This window comes from Dysidea avara, chromosome 7 (genome assembly GCF_963678975.1).
Source record: "Dysidea avara chromosome 7, odDysAvar1.4, whole genome shotgun sequence".
NCBI classification, from domain to species: Eukaryota; Metazoa; Porifera; class Demospongiae; order Dictyoceratida; family Dysideidae; genus Dysidea; species Dysidea avara.
This window is the reverse complement of record NC_089278.1, coordinates 6,802,253-6,825,144: the sequence shown is the minus strand read 5'-3', so window position 1 is coordinate 6,825,144 and position 22,892 is coordinate 6,802,253. Positions and strand designations below refer to the sequence as shown.

The 22,892-nt window shown below is 39.1% G+C and overlaps 6 protein-coding genes and 1 long non-coding RNA gene across 8 annotated transcripts in view; 3 read left to right on the top strand and 4 right to left on the bottom strand.

The window, feature by feature from the left end:
• Positions 1-27: 27 nt before the first annotated feature.
• Positions 28-2,986, top strand: LOC136262478 (heterogeneous nuclear ribonucleoprotein K homolog). Its single transcript, XM_066056769.1, has 12 exons — positions 28-156; positions 204-319; positions 367-423; positions 870-916; positions 1,595-1,667; positions 1,722-1,835; positions 1,889-1,909; positions 1,959-2,072; positions 2,128-2,344; positions 2,390-2,574; positions 2,622-2,791; positions 2,842-2,986. The coding sequence occupies exons 1-12, from the start codon at positions 108-110 to the stop codon at positions 2,873-2,875; spliced, it is 1,197 nt and encodes a 398-aa protein (XP_065912841.1). The 5' UTR covers positions 28-107; the 3' UTR covers positions 2,876-2,986.
• LOC136262498 (keratinocyte-associated protein 2-like) lies at positions 2,864-3,671 on the bottom strand. The gene is made up of 5 exons (XM_066056795.1): positions 3,567-3,671; positions 3,359-3,513; positions 3,250-3,313; positions 3,136-3,202; positions 2,864-3,089 (listed from the first exon to the last, which is right to left on the bottom strand). The coding sequence occupies exons 1-5, from the start codon at positions 3,568-3,570 to the stop codon at positions 2,966-2,968; spliced, it is 414 nt and encodes a 137-aa protein (XP_065912867.1). The 5' UTR covers positions 3,571-3,671; the 3' UTR covers positions 2,864-2,965.
• On the top strand, positions 3,576-4,363 carry LOC136262499 (large ribosomal subunit protein eL30-like). Its single transcript, XM_066056796.1, has 4 exons — positions 3,576-3,725; positions 3,785-3,833; positions 3,916-4,061; positions 4,108-4,363. The coding sequence occupies exons 2-4, from the start codon at positions 3,813-3,815 to the stop codon at positions 4,286-4,288; spliced, it is 348 nt and encodes a 115-aa protein (XP_065912868.1). The 5' UTR covers positions 3,576-3,725; positions 3,785-3,812; the 3' UTR covers positions 4,289-4,363.
• LOC136262487 (DENN domain-containing protein 3-like) overlaps positions 4,301-22,892 on the bottom strand; it is a 32,150-nt gene continuing 13,558 nt past the window's right edge. The window contains exons 2-10 of the mRNA XM_066056782.1: positions 20,951-21,055; positions 20,816-20,900; positions 20,633-20,702; positions 20,510-20,582; positions 5,075-5,159; positions 4,896-5,032; positions 4,713-4,844; positions 4,592-4,663; positions 4,301-4,548 (exon numbers count right to left, since the gene is read on the bottom strand). Of these exons, the coding sequence (XP_065912854.1) occupies positions 4,396-4,548; positions 4,592-4,663; positions 4,713-4,844; positions 4,896-5,032; positions 5,075-5,159; positions 20,510-20,582; positions 20,633-20,702; positions 20,816-20,900; positions 20,951-21,028 (885 nt within the window). The 5' untranslated portion in view covers positions 21,029-21,055 and the 3' untranslated portion in view covers positions 4,301-4,395. The remainder of the gene's footprint in view (positions 4,549-4,591; positions 4,664-4,712; positions 4,845-4,895; positions 5,033-5,074; positions 5,160-20,509; positions 20,583-20,632; positions 20,703-20,815; positions 20,901-20,950; positions 21,056-22,892) is intronic.
• LOC136262456 (DENN domain-containing protein 3-like) lies at positions 5,804-20,329 on the bottom strand. Its single transcript, XM_066056732.1, has 28 exons — positions 20,194-20,329; positions 18,638-18,768; positions 18,475-18,517; positions 18,326-18,422; positions 18,166-18,277; positions 17,786-17,834; positions 17,406-17,551; positions 17,205-17,351; positions 17,044-17,153; positions 16,868-16,992; positions 16,769-16,824; positions 16,637-16,717; positions 15,788-15,882; positions 15,657-15,740; positions 13,067-13,350; positions 12,657-12,712; positions 12,274-12,357; positions 12,170-12,228; positions 7,685-7,778; positions 7,601-7,635; positions 7,080-7,210; positions 6,907-7,034; positions 6,780-6,856; positions 6,446-6,642; positions 6,247-6,397; positions 6,090-6,199; positions 5,897-6,042; positions 5,804-5,845 (listed from the first exon to the last, which is right to left on the bottom strand). Exons 2-25 carry the CDS (start codon positions 18,719-18,721, stop codon positions 6,339-6,341), a joined length of 2,433 nt encoding a protein of 810 aa, XP_065912804.1. The 5' UTR covers positions 18,722-18,768; positions 20,194-20,329; the 3' UTR covers positions 5,804-5,845; positions 5,897-6,042; positions 6,090-6,199; positions 6,247-6,338.
• Positions 8,008-11,589, top strand: LOC136262506 (uncharacterized). The gene is made up of 3 exons (XR_010704223.1): positions 8,008-8,257; positions 8,318-10,964; positions 11,036-11,589. It is a non-coding gene; the product is annotated as an uncharacterized lncRNA (long non-coding RNA).
• LOC136262455 (DENN domain-containing protein 3-like) overlaps positions 21,210-22,892 on the bottom strand; it is a 31,856-nt gene continuing 30,173 nt past the window's right edge. Inside the window, exons 28-34 of one of the 2 annotated variants that reach the window (XM_066056730.1) lie at positions 22,391-22,521; positions 22,218-22,345; positions 22,091-22,167; positions 21,755-21,951; positions 21,556-21,706; positions 21,399-21,508; positions 21,210-21,351 (exon numbers count right to left, since the gene is read on the bottom strand). In XM_066056730.1, the coding sequence (XP_065912802.1) occupies positions 21,648-21,706; positions 21,755-21,951; positions 22,091-22,167; positions 22,218-22,345; positions 22,391-22,521 (592 nt within the window). In that variant the 3' untranslated portion in view covers positions 21,210-21,351; positions 21,399-21,508; positions 21,556-21,647. The remainder of the gene's footprint in view (positions 21,352-21,398; positions 21,509-21,555; positions 21,707-21,754; positions 21,952-22,090; positions 22,168-22,217; positions 22,346-22,390; positions 22,522-22,892) is intronic. The other variant, XM_066056731.1, reaches the window with a different exon arrangement.

The following is a 22,892-nucleotide window of genomic DNA, read 5'->3' as shown; positions in this document are numbered from 1 at the left end:
TACTTAATAGTATAAGTATTCTAAAAAATTTATCCTAGAAAAAAACATGCACGAGGAAATTGTCCCACCCACGAATCGCACGTGAGTTGTCACGAGATCATATCAAGATGGAAGGAGCACCTCGCGGCGGCATGCCTCGTGGAGGAGGACCATTTGGTAACTGGCACTTAAGCGTGGTGCTTGCTTATCTGAAATGATTGTAGGTAGAAAACGTGAACGTGGTGACTGGGGAGATGCATCCTTCGGGAACCCACCTCCAAACAAGATCCCTCGCCCGCGCATTGGAGAAGAATCGTTACGAATTCTAACGCGCAGCTCGGTAAGTAAAAGTATTTCTTGTATTTGACACTATTTTCTTCGCTGCAGGACGCTGGCTCCATTATTGGCAAAGGCGGATCCAACATAAAACGTCTTAGGCAACAGGTTAGTAGCTTTTGAATTTGTGTAGGCATAGAATAGCAATTTTGTACTATGTATTTCTTGATACCAAATATTGTGCACTATTTTATTCAGCACATTACCTCTAGGTGTGCCAATTTTGCACTTTGAAATATTTGTACAATAGACCCCTTGATGTGGCTGGTACCTCATTAAGGTAACCTTTTTTCATCCTTTGATTAATAAGAATTGCCACAAACAATATCTGTAACCTTTTTTTTAAAAAAAAAACATGGAAGTGTTAGAGGAGCCACAAGGGGGGGGTCTATGTTAGATATTGTGTTTTATTTTACTGTTGATTTGTTCCTGTTTTGCCTTTTCCTTCCTTATGTACCCATCCTGCCTACCCACTCAATCAAAAATATTACCTTTCCATGGCCATCCCCATGGGCCACATCAACCATGGGTCCTATATATCCCGTGTTGTCCAGTATAACTGCACTCTCCACTATCCAGAGTGTCCTGGTAGCAATGAGCGGTATGTTGCCTTAGTCCACTTGTCCCCTACATATCCAGTGATAGAGAAGGTTGGTCATCTCATAGTTGCTTTAACAGTTCCTAGTTTGATGCTTTACTCTGGAGTATTGCGGGCTATATGTGAGGTACAGATGGTTTACTAGCAGATGTGTTCAGACTACTTGGAAATGTTGGCATTCTGTAGCTGCGGGTATCATTACCAGATGAGTGTTTTTTTTTTTTTAAATTTCAAGAGTTTAAAAGGTTTTGTTGCTTATGACCAACCTTCTCTTGTATGTTGTGTATTCTTGCTATATCTGTGTTGTGTATGTTATTGTGTTTATAAGGTGTAAATGTTTTGAGTAATTACTGTATGTTCCATCAGCTTGTTGTATTGCAGCTGTTGAATAGCATTCTTGTCACTAAACATGAGCTTTTTGTTTCTGTTATCATAAGCTTTCCAGCTCAATCTTTAAAAATGCTTGTTAGAGGTTTTCGGATTAGTTTTTAGCCACAGTATCAATAGATGTGTGGTAGTCTCCTGCTGCTTTTTCAGGGTCTGAAAGTTGTTAAACTGTCATCATCCTTGAAAAACAGACTAAATCTTGCATGGTGAATAATAGTAGCCATGCCATTGTATATATTTAATTGAAGAAATACAATATTTTCCATCCTTTTATCTTCTGTTACTATATTTTAGTGTCCTCACTATAAATGGTGCAAGAAATAGTATTATTTCTTGTATGGAAGAGCTCATTCCTAAGATAAATGAGGTTAGTATACTGTAACGTCTTGCATGTTCCTGGGTATCAACTTTGATAATACAGAGTGTCCATCGAGGTGCTCCTAACTTCACAACAGAGGTACAGGTACTAGTCCCAGAGCCGTACATGGGAACTATCATTGGTACTGGAGGGCAGAAGATAAAGCAACAGCGAAAGGTACAATCATAAAGTTACTCTCGTACTAACAGTTTGTATCCTGTGGTTACTAGGAATCAAATGCAGCGATAAAGGTAATACCCACTGGATGTTACTTTGTGTGTTAATAAAATGATTCTGAAGATATTTAGTGAGTCACTGCCTGGATCTAATGAGAGGAGTATATCTATAACTGGTGGAAAGGCAGCCATATTGTCTTGTGTTGCTTATGTGTTAAGTGAACTGGGAGATGTGATGGTATGTTATGACCTAACAACATATCACTGTCACCATTGTGGTTAATGTTTCACAGAAAAATGAGAACAGGGGACCGACATTTCACTACATCCCATCAGGTGCACCGTTTGATCCTTTTATGGAGTTCCCTCCTCCCCCACAAGTTGGCCGAGGTTCCCCACGAAATCTTCCACCAAACTTTTCACCTGGACCACGAGGTGGTGGCTGGGGCGGCCGTGGTGGAAGAGGCCGTGGCAGAGGTGGTGGGAACCCTGGAAGAGGGGATGGAGGAAGTGAGTGATGCAACATGACACAAACTTGTTAATCTCAATCAACAGGAGGATATGGTGGTGGTGGTGGAGCTGGTGGTGGACAGATGGGAAACAACCAACAATTCTCCAGTCCTGGTGCACCCCCTCCTCAACAGTTCAAGCCTCCAGGACCCACCCCATTAGTACCTAGCCAGCCTGGAGGCCCATCTGGCACAGCCATACAAACCCAACAAGTTACCATCCCTAACCAGGTTAGGACCCTTATTGTATGGTTCATGAGATAATGTGTTTTTGATAGTATGCTGATGCCATTCTTGGTCCTGGTGGGTCTCGGCTTGACCAGACGGTTAGGCAAAGTGGTTGTGAAATAACGATGGATAGTGGGCAGCCTGGTTCATCAGAACGTGTCATTAACATCAAAGGGTTACCGAACAACATACAAGTGGCACAAACCCTCATGCAGAACAAGTAAGTGATCACTACTGTGTGTTGCCATTATGTATCCCTCCTCCCTACAGCGTTAGACAATTTCACAACCTCCCGATGCCCTGATGACTTGTACTGTTGCTTTTTTAGTAGAATAACTAACTTTGATTAGTAATCATTATTGTACTAGTTAATATTTAGTCACTTTGAACTAATTTATTTAGACTTTTTCCCTGTTGTAGTTTTAACTGGTGCCTTCACTGGCTTTGTGACTGTTCCAGCGTAAGTAGCTTGGGAGATTCGGTTGATGTAGTACAGATCCACCAGTGAAAAGATCAGACTGTAATAGTGGGAAATAATAGTAGTGACATGTACACTGACCATACCATGTGGTGGCACACACTCGATGGACAGCAGCAGATATACCCATGGACAATAAAAGGCAGATGATAACTACATACAAAGATCGTCAATAAAATAATCAAAAAACACTAGGGTACCTTCTGGAAACAGTTTGGTTTGAAATCCCTTTTCAAACATCAGAGTTTCTGCATTGCCCACAGCCTACACACAATTAAGTTAACAGACGTCATATATTACACAACGTACGTTTAAGATAAAGCAGAATAATAGTGATCCTACGAAGCCACCGGCTATCGTGCCCAGTTGACTTGCAGCTAACTCTTCGCTGAACATTTGCATGGCAGCGAACGTTAGCACGGAAAGTGCCAACGAACAAACGAGTGAAGGTCCAGTTGGGAGTGCTGGGAGCGATACAACAACATGAACGAGTCCATAATAAACACAGATTACCTACCCATTGTTTCCACTGGGCTGTATTTGGAATAACTATTGTATCACGTGTTGTGAAGAGGGCTCTAATAAGAGTGTGAAAAGCGCAGGCGTTTCCTTCTTAGTGAAAAAGACCACGTGTACGTTGTGTTCACTTTGCTGACGAGAAGAAAACTTGATTTAGGTAACCTATTGTTTTAATTGTACAGTTACGTGACAAGTGATGTCTGCTTTATTATTTAGATAGGTTTTTGGAGTGTCAGCGATAAAGATGCCGGCTACCGGAAAACAGGTAATTTGTTAAATGCTGTCTGACGTACATTTTTATTGTAAGCAATCGCATAGTAACACTGGTTTATTGTATTGTACTGTAGAAAAAGCAGATGGAAAGCATCAACACGCGCCTTGCGCTTGTGATGAAGAGTGGCAAGTACACCTTGGGGATCAAGTCAACTCTCAAGTCACTACGTCAAGGCAAGGCGAAGTTGATAATTCTAGCAAACAACGCCCCGCCACTGACGTAAGGCAAAAAACCAATTTGTCATGGTGACTACACTTCATTTCAGGAAGAGTGAGGTTGAGTACTATGCTATGTTGGCCAAGACTGGAGTACACTACTATTCTGGAGACAACAACGACCTCGGCACTGCCTGCGGAAAGTTCTTCCGGGTCAGCACTCTAGCCATCATAGACCCTGGTGATTCCGATATCATACGTACCGTCCCCCATGAACAGGAGGCCAAGTGACAGTCTGAACAATTGAATTGTGTGAAATTATGATGATTTAACAATAAAAAAATTGTCTGTGACAGCACATTAAAACCTACATTAAAAATCATCAGGAGGTATATGTACTAAAAGTGTTTTAAATCGAGTGGATTCCACACAGCTGCACAACCATCCCGTGAACCACTGCCACTTATAACTAGACTGTGACTTTTGTCATCCTTTTTTAGCAATAACAAAGTTCTTATTGTGTCCTCGTGAGCATTGGCGATCTTCAGTGGCTGTAAATATCAGAATGATTAAATTACTAACTAGTAAACTCACTTTCAATTCTTTCTCTTTTATCTCCTTGTCTTCAAATATTAGTATTTTGCCACTCTTAGTACCACACCATATCTGGTAATCACATCTGATAAATGCTCAAGTAGACAAATGTTATTGTTACCTGATTGTTAACTGGTAGGATGACATTGACTGGTTTGTTTGTTTCTTCCTTGTTTTCAAAGGTGTATCTTTTCTCAAATGTTTTAGCATCAAACACTGTTAGCTGGTTGGGTATTTTAGTGCTGCACCAAATCTGGGGGGGTGAGGCTCAAATGACACAATGCTTCACTGTGTGGCAACTGACCAGTCCATTATTAGAGACTGCCACACACTTTACTTGGCTCTCATTCTTGCCGGTATTCCCAACACTGACTTCCTTAACTACTGACCACTTCTTGTCATTCTCAATCCTTAACACTAACATCATGTCCAAGTTGGTGCCTGCACAACTTGTAGTAAATGCTCTTTGTCTCATTAACTTACCAATCCACAGATAATCCTCCAGAACAGCCATGGAATAACAGATGAACGGATGATTCTTGGGTAAGTTACTGACAGGTAGCGTTATCTGTTATGTGCTCTAGTACTACACAATATACACCTTTAACTATTCTACTAACTGTTAATTCTCTTTCTCTTGTCAATGGGTTCCATGTGATCAGCAATCCTTGAATGAGAAGGGACCACACCACCCTGAGAGTAAAACACATGATGAGAACATGTAATACAACATCTCTGCATACTTCTGGTGTTCCAATTTTCCTAATGCAAGAACACTTGGATCATCTTCCAAATAGCTTAATTTCGACACCACTATACAAGAATTAAGTGCTGATTTACCACATGCATGCAGGCACACATTACAAAACAAACACCATAAATATTTTCATACTGGTGAGTGGAAACAAATTGAAACAAATTCACACACCTGTGCTGGTGTCAGAGTCCAGTATATATATGGTTCTGTTGAGAGAGCCTGCCCACACAAAGTTGTCGACAAGAAGGAATGAAGACTGACAAAAAGCAAAATTAATGAGCACAACAATTGCAAGTTGTCATATACCAGTCGAGTACTTGTTTTCTGAGTACAGTCTGTTATTTTAGTGTCACTCTCCAAGTAGTAGTGATCCATGTCATATACCCTCAACAAGCCTGTACCCTGTAATATATCATTGTAAACATGGGAATGGATAGTATTCCAGATAATGCTCACCAATCCAAGCCACAATCTTCCTCCTGTGCTACTACCATTATCTACACACACAACACAATTAGCGGCTCAATGGACATACTATATTGTCTCACCTGGTGGAACATACAGTGAACATTCAATAGTGGCTTTAGAGGTCTGAATTAATTGAAGGATTAATACGTACAATCAGAGACTTCTCTATGGCTACATTAGGCTGAGAGCCTGATGCCACATCTTTAGTGCAGTAATATAGTAATTTCTATAGTAACAACACATGAGCACCACCCTATTGACACCTTAGCTTACATTGGGAGACTTCTTCACAACATCTTTGCAGTTAAGATTAGAATTTAGGATGGCATTAAGAACGATGATGTTCGTCTCAGCTTGTTGAATAATATTTGCATCTTTCTTTGCTACACAGCTCAAATGACATTATATACCATCAATAGTGCTAGCTAACTTTTAGCCATTAGTAAACCAGTTTCCATTTCTTTGATCATCTTCAGCCATATTTCCCTGGTGGACTTATCATGGAAGAGAATGTATGGCTGCTTAATACGCCTGCATGGTGGCTCTAGGAAAACGTGGAGCTGACAGATGATGTCTGGTACCTGTTAACAAGTTAGCTTATAACACTAATACAACCTGTGACTTCATACTTGATATTGCTTGCGACTTCGTAATTGATGATGCTTGCGACTTTATACTTGATGTTGATGATGTACCTGCCTCTGTCCCAAATGTGATCATTGGCTGTCCAACCCACAAAACGTTGATGTCTTCGTGTCTTTCAACTTTTACGTTACTAGTGAGGTCACAGATTGTGGAAATCTTCAAACTGTTCCGCAGTAATAATCTGACAAAAGTATAGTAGTAAAGAGACATATAAGTTAGAGGTAACAAAATATTTACAGAAAAGTTGAAGTGCTACAATACTTTACATATTTGAACACAGTATGTCACAGACACACTGTAGCGGAGATGATGTCACACCTGCAAGTTGTCAGGATCACATGACCTGATCCAAAGGAAGTCTTGAGTTGCGACGATGTCACAGTAGCGAGTACTTTCTGTTGATAATACGTTAAAACAATACAATGTGATAAACTCTGTGACACACCTCTGAATGTTTGAAGCCCATGATCTCCATCTGTAGAAGTTCTGTATGCAAATCTGTGCTCTGGTTATCGTCTGTCACACTTCTCCATGACTCATAAAATGACTCTAGGTCTTCTACTGACACAGCTACTGCACACAACACATCAGGGTGGTCACTACCTTACTATGGCTTGCCTGGTTTGTTGTCTGTCAATAGTTCGTACAGTCGACCAGCTGAATCACCGTCAGATATGATGTTATTCTTCTGCATCGTCCTCAAAAATAATCCATTTCGTAGCGGCTTGGTGGGTAGTTTGTGTCTCAGACTACGTAAAATACATGAACACCATAGACAAGGATACGTGACATGTCAGCCTCATCACAATGCCACCGATATGATAAAGCTACTTGTAACCCCCAATACAGAAATGTTCCCATTGAATACCCCCCCCCCAACTTAGAAAGTTATTTTTGGAATCAATAACTAAGACCCCATACCTAATACATTATTTTGCATGCAACTATTCCTATCCTTCGAATATCAGATTTTAAGATACTTTCATTGGCATGTTAATTGGATATTGCACAAGTTCTGGATACCCAATAGCATACATTCAGCTGGTACAACAAACATATTACCAACAATCCTTTCCCTAATACAGGTATTGCACAGCACACGTAACTAGGAACAATCACACTATCACACAGTGGCATACTCTGTCACTCGGTAACTTGACTGACGACTGTATTCCTGCAGACAATAATGTCAACACTTGTTCTGCACAAGAGAAGTGCCTTACTCTCAGACGACGAGTGAACAATGGCCAGAATGGCTGACCCTTCAGTCCAGCGATCACGTCTTTTGGTAGTGGCGCCATGATTGATTCTAATGTCCTGCACAGTAACCAGTAAACTTTTATCTAAACTACTGAAAGAGTTCTACAGTTATGTGATATGACACACTACACACAACAAAACTATACAACACACACTAACCCACCTCCCCCCATCCCCATCTCCTCTCACAACACATACACGCAATATACCGTATAGCAGGTTTTTATCGTGAGGGCTTAATCTTGCGTTTTGGGCACTTCGCAATATTAAAATTCACAACATATTTTATCACGTGGAGTTTTGTTTATTGCTAGGTTTTTAGCCCCTGTAAAACTGTTGTGTTGGAACATTCAACAACAAACTAGGTGCTTGTTTATGTACATAACAGCTAGCCAGTTGGGGTTTGCTGAAGAATGCGATCCTGGGATCACTTAATTCAGGATTGATTTCCGGATTCCTGTAGAATGTGATCCCATAACTCTTTACTGAAGAATACGATCCCAAGAGTTCCCTGAAGAATTTTTTTGCTGGGGGAAGTGAGAAGCTTTAATATTAGTCTTCATGTTCATATCCATGTTGTTTTCTTATACGTACAGTTCTACTAATGTGGTTCAACAAATCACTCTTGCAACATTCGTGGTTGAATTTAGCTTTCGTTGATGCTATACCTTTTTGCTGCTTGACTTCTAGATTTAGATTCTGATAATTTATGGACTCATTCCAACATGTCAGAGAGGATCTAAAGTGTTAATTTCATGGAAATGCAAAGCTTTACAATTAACATATTAATGTACAATATTTACCTTGCATTGTGGCCAGCTTATTGTAAGGAAGTTAAGTTTGCCTGACACATCAGGGATATATTGAAGAGCTTTGATACATAAACTAAAACCTACAATTGATTCCCATTAATACAGCTCTCATCCCACATGTTGAAATTAGCCCTACTACCCATTTCTGACATGTTGGGCAAACACTAGAAAAATAACTAAAACAATAAGGCTTCTCCCATATCACATACTTAAATCATATCACATGTTTTTTGCCATTTGTAGTTTACAAGCAACAATTAAAAACTATTGTCATAGTACAAAGAAGAAATACAGGTACTTAAGAAGTTTTTAAATAATCTACCTAAAAGTTACATACAATCTCCAATCACTTGCTCTATAGTAATATGTCCTCTTTGGATGATTGATCCGGCCAAGAGACTTTGATTAAAGTCACCTTGTGCAAGCTGTTCAATGAATCCATCATCAGTTTCCTCTGGAAACAATCTCAATAGTTCAGAACCAAATTTTATAATATCTTCGCTTTTATTAGCTTTAAATTTGCAAAAGTCAAAATCTATTAACACCGGAGTGTAAGTATCATTGAAACAAATGTTGGGCAGATGCACATCAGAGTGGCAAATACCTGCACTTTCAAGGCTATTAAACACATTTTCCATTTTTGTCACAAGCTCAGCACAACAGGATTTTGCCTGGTTGTCAGTTAATGGTCCATAAGGTAACTTTTCATATGAAAAAAAGCCCAACTCTTTTCTGGTATAATGAATGAAGGACGAATTTGTTATCCCGCATAAAACAATCAGACTGCTTACTGATGTCCCATACAGTGGCTTTTTCAAACAATAACGATCAGTCATTATCAAAATTCCATTATAGCATTTGGCTAGTCGACAATTTGTGTATTCATGACCTTGATTTGCTGCAATGGCATTTACTTCTAACTGGGTAAGATAAACAGCATAATGATTGTAGTTGTCAGAAATAGTTCTAGCAGTATTTGAGAGTGTTTCTTCGTTTTGCTCATAGGCACCTTGTAATGCTGATCTTATGTCTGATAGTTGTAGACACTTAACAGAATAACAAAACTCTACCTTGCTAGGGTCATACTGCATTGTTACCTGGACAGCACATTGTTCGACTTCTTTGCAAGGGAACACAAAGGAATGCACTTTTGGGCACGTAACACCGAAACATTTAAGCAAGCGTATATAATGAAAAAGTAAAAGAACTGTCTTCTCGCGGTGTGAAGAAAGGTATCAGAATGGACTTCTACATATACAACATCTGAATCATTTTGATCAGTGACTGAAGCATCTCCCATGTTCTTATATGGATCACAGTAACATCGCTGGAGTTCACCGATAGACCTTCCTTTGATCTTTAAAGTAGAGCCTGTTTTGTAGCTATGACCAGGAATACATTCCCGTAAAATTTCTTCTGCTGCCTTATTATTATCACCTGAGGGAATGTTAATACCTACTTCCGCTGCCATTTGTATAAGATTATATTCCTTTATACTACCTAAAGTTTCCAAGCTTACTATAGTCTTATACTTTTTCATCAATTCAGAATGGAACGGATGCTGCATCAGCTTTTCTTCCAGCAATCGATAGTCACTCAGAGGCATATGTGATGACTTGCCTGATGGTAAAAAACTCATATATTCAGCCATGTCGTCAGTAATGAACTACTCGAACACTAGCCACATGAAAATCTCGACCACACGCACACTGACTCACAAAAACACCGAGATACACAAACACTCGCTCCCAACACCACGAGGCTGGCCCGCTTGATATTTTGGCTCAATTAATTCTATTTATAGGGATGTGATTTCCATGGTAACGAACATTTATTACCAATGTTACCCATTTTTCAAGATCCTTATATGGAGGATACTATAATTAGACTGACTACCGGTATGTCCCATGTCACAGGTGCGGCGTTCAACTGAAACAGAGATGCTACCATAGAAACAATCACTCATATTTCAAGCATAGATAATAGACACCCCATACATCTATGTTTCAAGTAATTGTGGGCTTCCATAGCACTGGTAGCATCTGTGATATTAGGGCTATTTTTTATTCCAACATGTCGGACAAGAGTTGTACCCTCTCTGTCAGAGTATCCATGGTACCCTCTGTCAGAGTATCCGCGGTATCCATGGATACTATGACAATCCATAGTATGAAATTTAAATACTGTTCATGCTGTTGTCTGTACAATTCTACAAAGGGGGATTACAGTCCAGCTTCCCAGATTTGGCTCCACATAATTTTTTTTTGTGGTCACCAGATGCTTCACAAAAGCAGATAATCAAAACTACTGGCATCAGTCAGAATACCATCATCGATTGCTGCAGTTTTCTGAGAGATATCTGTTCTTGAAAGTTGTTAAGAGACCAACTATCCAGGTTGAACTGTGCAAGTTGATGAGTCATTGTAAAAACGTAAGCCAAAAGCTAGGTTTTGCTATGATACTTATCATTGACAGTATATTATTTGCTGTATTTATACATAGAACCATAGAGGAAGACAATGGGTGTGATATTTCAACTCATCCAGCAACAGGATACATGTAATTAGTGGCTCAAAGAAATCCAGCCACTCTTCTTCCTATCATACAACAATACGTGCATCCAGGGACAGTGGTACATTCAGATGAGTGGGCAGCTTATTCTCGTATATCTGCAGCAGGCTATATCCTTTCATCAGTTAACCAGTCTTCACTTTGTTGATCCCATTACAGGGACTCATACCCAGCATATAGAGAGTTACTGGTCAAGAGCAAAAGCCAAGTTGAAGAGGATGCATGGAACATGTGACGACCATCTCCTGGAATATCTTGATGAATTTATGTGGAGGGAGAGATTTGGAAGGACATATATGATAGCATGATTGGTCATATCACCGAAAGATACCCTCTACCATGACCTACTGTAATTAAGTCTTTGACTACCATATCAGAGATTGCAACTACATGTATATACTGTGTAACTTTTATGTATTTCCATCATTCAGCCAATCAAATAACATCAATTTATAAATCAAAGAAATATACACTTATCAAGGGGGTAAAATCTCATGATCGTGTTTTATCAATTATCCATAGCTTTAGCTAAAATGGTAGTTATATAAGTAGGACACAAGGATCAATGCAAGTCTGGGGCATTTTGGTGGAGCTATCGAAAATAATGAATTAAAATTTATGCACGAAAAGTGCAGAACGCATGCCTACGTCAGGATCATATTCTTCAGGAAACTCTTGGGATTGTATTCTTCAGTAAATAGTTATGGGATCACATTCTACAGGAATCCGGAAATCAATCCTGAATTAAGCGATCCCGGGATCGCATTCTTCAGCAAACCCAACATGGCCGCCCTATCCGTTTCCTGGTGAATTTCAGGTGCCTGCATAAATTCATCATGGATACAAGCATAGATACAAGAAACACGGCTAACATGACAAAATTTCATTGTTTTCCATCTTATACGTAAACACTTATTACAACGAGTAATAAATTTGCTCGAGGAATTTAATGTTGCAAATCTGTCACCTCGCGAGATTAAGTAATGTCGCATGATTTTATTTTCGCAAGTAAATTTGTCCGCGAGAAAAACCCGCTATACAGTTTGTGCACACATGCACACACACCTTTGGTTTGGCATCAATTGGACACTGTGCTTATCCAATGTAGCAAAGTCATAAAATCCCTAAATCACACAAGAAATGTACAAAGCAGCTAATCTTCTTCTCACCTTGTCATGCTGTCCTGTAGCAATATATACACAAGCTCTTAGGTAGAGAGCTGGGGCCATCTTGCCTTTTGTGGTAGCACTTTCCTACATTACACAATAAACATCACCATTAACATGTTGTCATCTATGATATGTGTACTACACACATATACACAGTATTACGCACATAAAGCCTTCGGCTCATGTATACACAATCAAGCCTACCCGGTGGAACATTAAACCACCTATTCAGGTGCCATGAGTCAATACTAGCAAATTCACAAAACTAGTTACCCACAGGAGGCTGTATAAATGAAGGTGTAGGCCATTTGAACCTCACCCGCAATATGAGACATACAGTTGGATTTGCTTCTCTAGAATGTGCACCTCACAACTGTTCTCACCTTTATTACTTCTGTCAACTGTGCGATTAAGTCTGCAAAAACTTCTTCTGGAGAAACTACAAAAGGATGAAGTGACACACCATCAAGACAAGCTTTCATGAACACATGACTGTTGTGGCCAAATTATTAGCATGGTAGGAATATATACATGTGTTGTAAAAGTATTGAGCCATTCTCATTAAAAACAAACAACAACAACAACAACAACAATGTCAAGATATTTATTTGGTATCTTCACCATTTGCAATGAATACATAAATACTCTAATAATACACACAACTTGTACAAGACTGCCTTCAAATTTTTGTTACATATGTTAAGGGATGGACTTGCAATTATCAAACGCTGCTCACAACCCAGGCCCACTATACATTTAACAGGTATTCAAGAAACAAAGAGACAATGAGTACCTTCATCCCTTAGTAATGCAAGTTTAACCTTACAATAAGTGCTAGGATCACATGAGCATAAAGCTGCTAGACTGCCGGCTGCTGTCTCCAGGTCAGACCCAGATGTTGAATGTGGCAAAAGACGTTTTGGTTGCTCTGGCAGTAGTGGTATAGGTTGCTTTAATGAAGATGTTCTTTTAGTCGTGTGCAAAGTATCAGGAGATTCCTTAGGACTGTTAAGTGGCTGTTGTGAATAAAGTCTGGAAAGTGACGACGGAGCCTTTGGTGTGTCTTGTTCTTCTGACCTGTTGAGATAACAACCATTCTGTTAACCCCAGCTGGTTTTGTTGCTATAAATACTGTAGTACACACTCCAAAAACAGCCTACACTACAGATCAATAGCTGTGGCTACTGTAACTTCAAGCAAGGAACAGCTCGCAGCTACTATGCAAAGTGGAAGGCAACCAATGCAGTTAGTACACTACTTCTGTAGATTGTGGAACACCAAATTTGCCATAATATATAAGTTATTAATTCCAGTGGTTGGCCTCCCTAACCAAGAAGAGGCAACTGGCTTAAAAGGAATGTTCTTTTCTTCTAGCTTCTCAGGAGATGAATTATGTGTAGTACAATATTTGAAATAGTACGAGCCATAACCAGAAAATAACCAGCCTTACTGTTTGTATCATGTGTGAAACCCCACAAACCAGTGACAATGGCTACCACACTGGGCAAAGTACTAAAAGAAGGAGGCACGAGGGAAGCATCCATTTCGTCAGCACTGAAGAAGGGACTACATTAGTCAAAAAACATTCTGGTTGGAGCTGTGAGTCTAGAACGATTTGTATTGGTAAAATGATGCAACACTTCCCAACTCAAAGCCCTCCCTCCTTGAAATGTGTTACATTGTTCTACAGGCGTATATACATCACTAAGTGGCCATGGGTCCTTTATTTGAAGCAGATAAAGTTCAAAGTGATGATTTAATCATCATGAAATATTTATAGGACGAAGTGTGTGTGTGTATGTGTGTGTGTGTGAGCGTGCACGTGCAAGATTCTATTTTTAGAGCTTATTACAGAACTACAAAGTTGCTGTATTTACACAATTTTAAAGGAAATACCAGTATACATTTGCTCATCTCACTCATATAATCATGATTTTTATGCCCTTTGGGCCTTCGCCAAATCACCAAATCAAGGCTGTGATCTGGTTGCTATTAGGGGCCAGCTACTATCATTAAGTACGATAGTTCTTAACAAGTAGGGATTGTTAAGAAATCATATGGCTTCGTAAATGTTTGCATGTTAAAAAACAGCCGTGCACTAAGTTTTACTCGAAAAAACCACCTGGAATACATTAGTACTGCTGTAATGATGCTGTACCTTGGTTAAACAAAGCTTTAAAAATTTCGAAATTCACCTGGATTTCATCTGCCTGACTGCCTGCTGTAAGACCCGGTTGCACTAGGTGTACGGCTCCAGAAATTTCAGACGACCAAGGTAATGACGGTGGATTCACGAATCTGTTGCTCCGATTACATTCTGTCCACTGCACCATGCTGTTTGCTTTCATCACTAATTCACTTCTTTGTTCTTCTCAAAGGATAATATAGTTGTGGTACACGCCACAACCCAAACACGTGATTGTACATGTGCGTAAGACGAGGGTGAACAGGTATAGTAGTCAAGGAGTTGTCTTTAACATTTATTAATGCTGGGTAGTCGTTTTATAGTCTTACCAGTTTAGATTTTTTGCGAGGTAGCTAGCTAAAAATTCCTTTGAGGAGTGGATTCACCTCGGGATCCAGATTTCTAAATGCGAGGGTTCCACTCTTAATGGTGGACTCTCCAGTGATGTTTTACTGTTAAATCATCAACATTTAGGACATTAGAAATGCAGCTGAAGCCTTTAACAGTTGCCGTAATCATATATTATCTATGCTGTAATAGCTTTAAAAGACAAAACGATAACTATTTTAGAGGTGCTTATTGCGTACGAAGGTAAAAGATAGCTGCTTCAAGTGATATTTATACTATGTGGAAAACAAAGAGTATAGTATAGCTAGCTGCTTAGGCATAAAAAAAGTAACTAACTAGCTATTAAAAAAAATTTAAAATTAAAAGGAAGTAGGGATTGATGATAATTATATATGCTACAAAAAGTAAGGAAACAAGCTCAATAATGATCCAGCTGAAATGATAACGATCCATGCAATAGAAAGTAAGGAAACAAGATTAGATGACCACATGCTAAAATGAGACACACTTTAATGCCTACTTTTAGCTAGCATCTTGAAATGAGACCATCAAATTAGCCAAAAGTAGAGATATAAAGTGTGTCTCATTTTAGCGAGTACTTAGTCATCTAATCTTGTTTCCTTACTTTTTATTGCATGGATCGTTTCTCATTTTAGCCGTATCATTTTTGAGCTTGTTTCCTTACATTTTGTAGCATGTATAATCATCGATCCCTACAAAATTTTAATTTTTTTAATAGTTATGTGAACTAAAATACAGTACCAAGAGCTTCCAATACCAGTACTGTTTCATATTGTAAACAAAACTAGGACACATCCATTAGAGAGAAGAAGTACAGTGCTTCCCTTACCTCTGTTTAATGGGCCTTCCTGTTGTTGCTGCAGCTGTTGTATCAGTTATTGTTGTGTCACACATCTCTAACATTCTCTTGCCTCTATGGGGATCAGTATATGTTCACTGTCAACATGATGTCGATCATACCGTCTTTTCTTGTCGGAGATTAGTGTAAAAGAATCTCGGGTAGTTTTGGTATTGCGGTTTTGCAGCAGAAGTGAAAATAAGTCGGTAGATAATGCCTGCAGAATTCCATAATACATCATACAAAAAATAAAAACAGTGATTAGGGCAGAAAGATTATGGATTTTTAGCATCCAAGTACTCTCTATTGTAAACAATTGAATACTAATTCTAACAAGCCACATCTATGTGACATTGGACCGTGAGCACTTTATAATGTTTTTCAAGTAACAGTAATGATACATACACACACACACACACACGCACACAAATCCTTAATGAACATCCCAGTATTTGTTTTGGTCCTCCCTCAAATCCTAGCCTGATACTCGTAGTGTTCTTATCCAGCACAATTTTTACATCATCACAATACTAATTATATGTCTATATAACACTCTTGCAGTCACTTCATAAATTTGGGGACAGGTCCTTATTAGTCAATGGCACCTTTATACTCTTTTCTTTTAGTTTTCATGGCATGAAATGATAGTAGGCAGGTGGCAATGATTAGCTTGCTACAAAAAGCCAAGCACTGAACTATATATAGCTTTTAGTGATTCATTGTGTGTTCAGCATCAAACGTGCAGCTATTGCAAGATTGAGATACCCCAATAAAGCACTCACCCTATGATAAACAGTTGCTACAAATAAGTAACAAACCACTCTATTTAAAGTCTACATTTAAAAAAAAACAAAGTAGGGACCAATCAATGCACTAAAAAGTGGGGAACAAGAGACATGATGCTATACCATAAGCTAACCTCTACTATATATGGCACTAGTCAGATCAATAAGAGAGTGATAATTACCTACCAGTTTATAGAACTCCTTTGTCTCCTTGCATGCTGACTGATATGTTGGGCTCTCCTCATAGCGAATTAGCTTAAGGTTACCCTGAACAACAACAGTTCACATGTCAACAATACTCACAATGACACAACTTACCGAACAAAGATAATAAGTAACTTCACCAAATAATTCAACCATCATGTTGAGAAAAACTACACAAATTCTAAATTAGTGCTCAACAAGAGTAAGGCTTACTGTCTAAGAGATAGGAGTCATAACGACGCTCAAATTCATGCCGGTGTTGTACCAGTGAGGCAGCCGGTAATGGCATGGGACGATCAGACTCCTCCAGCTCATACCAAACCTTCAACTTCTTGTAGCTGTGAGTGAAGAGATAGTAAGTATATTGATGGAACTAGGGATGTACATACCTTTGCTTGAAATTGTCACAAACTGATTGTGGCATTTTGGGCAAATTACTCTCATAATTCAGCTGCTGAACCTCATCATTGTCCAGATTTACTATCACCAACTCTTCCACCTAGAAAGGCAGGTGTAAAGAGACCAATAAAATAACTAAGAAGGGATTTACAGTTGACAAAATCTCTTCATCGATGCAATCAGAGTGACAGCCATACAGGAAACTACCCGGAGCATCAAGGAGACCCATCATTTCACTGGGTAACACTAGGACATAAGTGCTGCGCCATTCGAATGGTGAAATGAAGCGTAAGAAACACTACAAGAGGTACACACATGTGACCTAGTTCTCACCATATATACACCAACACACCTCCATGTTGTATGTTAGTAGAGTATAACTGGTGGACACAAATACTATTCTTTGTTCCATTAGAAGAGCACCAACCACTTCCAGTACAGAATCAATGGATAGTGAAGGGAAGGGATAGTTCAATCTGATATCAAGGTTGACGTATTCTGTTTGATGGAGAGTGTGACAACAGTCACTAATAGTGCACACACCAAATCATTTAAGAAGGACATAGATATTATACATCCACACTAAAATAAATACACTGAGAAATAAAAAATTAAAAAATTTTAAAAATCACAGCTATAAGGTGACCATTATTATGCATATTAACACAGAGAAATAAAACAAAAACTGAAAAATCTTCAAATGTTCTGCCATGTACACTATGATAGACTCACCTGATAAGGGAGGACATATACTACCACAATAGTCACCAACACTGAACTCCTGCAAGAGTACATTTAAACAAATAAACACACTGCCTTGGTAAAATTGTCTGAAACAAGGATATATTTGTATAACCATAGGGTACATTCTAAGCAAGTAATTCCAAGATCAAACAGAAGTACCTGTCAAGGTTGGTTCTATTTTGGTGCTACTGGTCCCATTAGAAGGCAAACTAACCAACTAATTGGAGAATTAAAAATCGACACCTTGCGTGGTACTTATGACCTGTTTAAACAGGCGGATTTTCACTGTTGTGATAGATTCTACTGGGTGTTCATGTACAATGATGGTTACTAAAGTTCTTCTACCAAAACACCACAAGATGACTAACGGTGCATAGTCTTCCTGGAGGAGGCACCGGTATCCAGAACAGCTTCTTCACAAATTTTTGCAGAACATCCCAAAACTTCAGGTCATCTCTCTGTGCCAGATTGTGCAGTAAACTATGAGATGACACATGTGGTTAGGCTAGCCAATCAGTCAACACACACCATGACAAGAGCTCTTTTTGGAGGTTGTAGCAAGGAACGGATGATTGGAACACTGCACAGCTTGGCACGTACACCAATTTCGTACTGGGAGGACTATCTATTAACAATATACATACAGAATAACAGCCACATATGTACTAAGCACTAACCTTTTCTTGAACAAGCATTAAGTGCGAAGGTTTGGTTTTCATGCTGGATAGACAGAACACATAAACTTCACCATACACACTGTCACACCAGGAGCGAATCAAAAGGATTTGGACAAGGACCTTGTCCATGGAATTCGATGCACTCCTGGTCACACTAACAAACTTCTTTCACGGTAAATGGTTGGTAGAATCGTAGCCCAGTACAGTATGTCCTGCGACCATCGATGTCCGTTAAAACAGTGGACATGGTACTAGCAAGAGGTTGTTCATCCGTCACCTCAATCCTTGTCCCATCTGTATAACACATATACAATGTGACTGAATATGGGGGGAAACAGGTCTAATTAACAGTGTTTTTAAGACATGCAACTTCTAAGTTTTCGAGCCATTATACCTCGTCAAGGGAAATTAGTTATATACATTCTATTTTCAGGAGTCTAGCAGTATTACGAACAGGGTTCATAATGGAGGGAGGCAACAATTTAACCCTAGCTAGACAGATGAGGTTGCTCATGTGATCATAGATATAGAGGCAAGGAAACGTGATCGGCAACAATTACATGTATCTTCTGATCTGGATGGCCTTAAAACACTTTCTATGATTGTTCAGTGTTTCATGATAATCTTTGGGAAAGCTTGTTTTGTTGGTCTTGAGGTTTTTTTTTGATATCGTTGAATGTTATTAGTCTCAGCAAGAGTTATATATTATGAATTCTTGGTCTCCAATATTTTGTCTCCCTGTAGTGTAGAAAGCAAGTCTAAGTTTTCAAAATGCAGACACCACAATAATGTGCCTAAAGTAGTGGCAACATCTTTCAATAGCACAGTGTAAAACTTCATGGCACTGCAAAGACTTTAGCATTATTCCACTAGTGGAACTAGATTTCTGCTTTTCACAACAGGGGGACAAAAAACAATAGCGTCCATTGAGACAGTGTAAAACAACTAAACAAAAGAAATTAAAACAATTGGACACATTGATATTGAAATCTCACTTGTGATGGTTAAACCACCAACTGCCATTCTGGCCACATGGATTTCAATTCCATAAGGAGAGTTTGACTGTTTTCTATATTGGGTATGCTAGCTGGCATGCCAATATCTATGCTATGACATAACTACTTTCATGTGTGATTGCCCAACCAAACAAGCCGAGACTGCTGCCAAAAAAGTATGTACAATGTAGCACTTGTGGGAAAGCCACGAGATGCAGTTGAAAGAAGGTTTCAAGAGCATGATGCACAGATCTATAATTGCGCATTAAAATAAAAGGTACAGACACTGAGGAAATGGGGCTGAACACTACTGGACAATATATCCATGCTATTACCATGGAATTCCCATTATCACCTTGAAATACCCATGAAAGTTGCAGTTGGTATTTTTCATGGGTAATGAAATACCTATGAAATGCATGGAGTAAAATAATGTACCAATGAAAAACCCATAAACGAGTAAGCTCATGAGTTTGTATATGTATGTACAAACCACGAAAAACCTGTGAAATCACACCAATGAAAAATGTGTGGAAAGCCTATGAAATACATTTATAGGTTTTCCACAGGATTTTCTTTGGTGTGATTTCACAGGTTTTCAAAGGTGTATCTTTTCTCAAATGTTTTAGCATCAAACACTGTTAGCTGGTTGGGTATTTTAGTGCTGCACCAAATCTGGGGGTGGGGCTCAAATGACACAACGCTTCACTGTGTGGCAACTGACCAGTCCATTATTAGAGACTGCCACACACTTTACTTGGCTCTCATTCTTGCCGGTATTCCCAACACTGACTTCCTTAACTACTGACCACTTCTTGTCATTCTCAATCCTTAACAATAACATCATGTCCAAGTTGGTGCCTGCACAACTTGTAGTAAGTGCTCATTGTCTCATTAACTTACCAATCCACAGATGATCCTCCAGAACAGCCATGGAATAACAGATGAACGGATGATTCTTGGGTAAGTTACTGACAGGTAGTGCTATCTGTTATGTGCTCTAGTACTACACAATATACACTTTTAACTATTCTACTAACTGTTAATTCTCTTTCTCTTGTCAATGGGTTCCATGCGATCAGCAATCCTTGAATGAGAAGGGACCACACCACCCTGAGAGTAAAACACATGATGAGAACATGTAATACAATATCTCTGCATACTTTTGGTGTTCCAATTTTCCTAATGCAAGAACACTTGGATCATCTTCCAAATTGCTTAATTTCGACACCACTATACAAGAATTAAGTGCTGATTTACCACGTGCAGGCACACACATTACAAAACAAACACCATAAATATTTTCATACTGGTGAGTGGAAACAAATTGAAACAAATTCACACACCTGTGCTGGTGTCAGAGTCCAGTATATGTATGGTTCGGTTGAGAGAGCCTGCCCACACAAAGTTGTCGACAAGAAGGAATGAAGACTGACAAAAAGCAAAATTAATGAGCACAATTTAACAATTGCAAGTTGTACATCATATACCAGTCGAGTACTTGTCTTCTGAGTACAGTCTGTTATTTTAGTGTCACTCTCCAAGTAGTAGTGATCCATGTCATATACCCTCAACAAGCCTGTACCCTGTAATATATCATTGTTAACATGGGAATGGATAGTATTCCAGATAATGCTCACCAATCCAAGCCACAATCTTCCTCCTGTATGTGCTACTACCATTATCTACACACACAACACAATTAGCGGCTCAATGGACATACTATATTGTATCACCTGGTGGAACATACAGTGAACATTCGATAGTGGCTTTAGAGGTCTGAATTAATTGAAGGATTAATACGTACAATCAGAGACTTCTCTATGGCTACATTAGGCTGAGAGCCTGATGCCACATCTTTAGTGCAGTAATATAGTAATTTCTATAGTAACAACACATGAGCACCACCCTATTGACACCTTAGCTTACGTTGGGAGACTTCTTCACAACATCTTTGCAGTTAAGATTAGAATTTAGGATGGCATTAAGAACGATGATGTTCGTCTCAGCTTGTTGAATAATATTTGCATCTTTCTTTGCTACACAGCTCAAATGACATTATATACCATCAATAGTGCTAGCTAACTTTTAGCCATTAGTAAACCAGTTTCCATTTCTTTGATCATCTTCAGCCATATTTCCCTGGTGGACTTATTATGGAAGAGAATGTATGGCTGCTTAATACGCCTGCATGGTGGCTCTAGGAAAACGTGGAGCTGACAGATGATGTCTGGTACCTGTTAACAAGTTAGCTTATAACACTAATACAACCTGTGACTTCATACTTGATATTGCTTGCGACTTCGTAATTGATGATGCTTGCGACTTTATACTTGATGTTGATGATGTACCTGCCTCTGTCCCAAATGTGATCATTGGCTGTCCAACCCCCAAAACGTTGATGTCTTCGTGTCTTTCAACTTTTACGTTACTAGTGAGGTCACAGATTGTGGAAATCTTCAAACTGTTCCGCAGTAATAATCTGACAAAAGTATATAGTAGTAAAGAGACATATAAGTCAGAGGTAACAAAATATTTACAGAATAGTTGAAGTGCTACAATACTTTACATATTTGAACACAGTATGTCACAGACACACTGTAGTGGAGATGATGTCACACCTGCAAGTTGTCAGGATCACATGACCTGATCCAAAGGAAGTCTTGAGTTGCGACGATGTCACAGTAGCGAGTACTTTCTGTTGATAATACGTTAAAACAATACAATGTGATAAACTCTGTGACACACCTCTGAATGTTTGAAGCCCATGATCTCCATCTGTAGAAGTTCTGTATGCAAATCTGTGCTCTGGTTATCGTCTGTCACACTTCTCCATGACTCATAAAATGACTCTAGGTCTTCTACTGACACAGCTACTGCACACAACACATCAGGGTGGTCACTACCTTACTATGGCTTGCCTGGTTTGTTGTCTGTCAATAGTTCGTACAGTCGACCAGCTGAATCACCGTCAGATACGATGTTATTCTTCTGCATCGTCCTCAAAAATAATTCATTTCGTAGCGGCTTGGTAGGTAGTTTGTGTCTCAGACTACGTAAAATACATGAACACCATAGACAAGGATACGTGACATGTCAGCCTCATCACAATTCCACCGATATGATAAAGCTACTTGTAACCCCCAATACAGAAATGTTCCCATTGAATACCCCCCCCACTTAGAAAGTTATTTTTGGAATCAATAACTAAGACCCCATACCTAATACATTATTTTGCATGCAACTATTCCTATCCTTCGAATATCAGATTTTAAGATATTTTCATTGGCATGTTAATTGGATATTGCACAAGTTCTGGATACCCAATAGCATACATTCAGCTGGTACAACAAACATATTACCAACAATCCTTTCCCTAATACAGGTATTGCACAGCACACGTAACTAGGAACAATCACACTA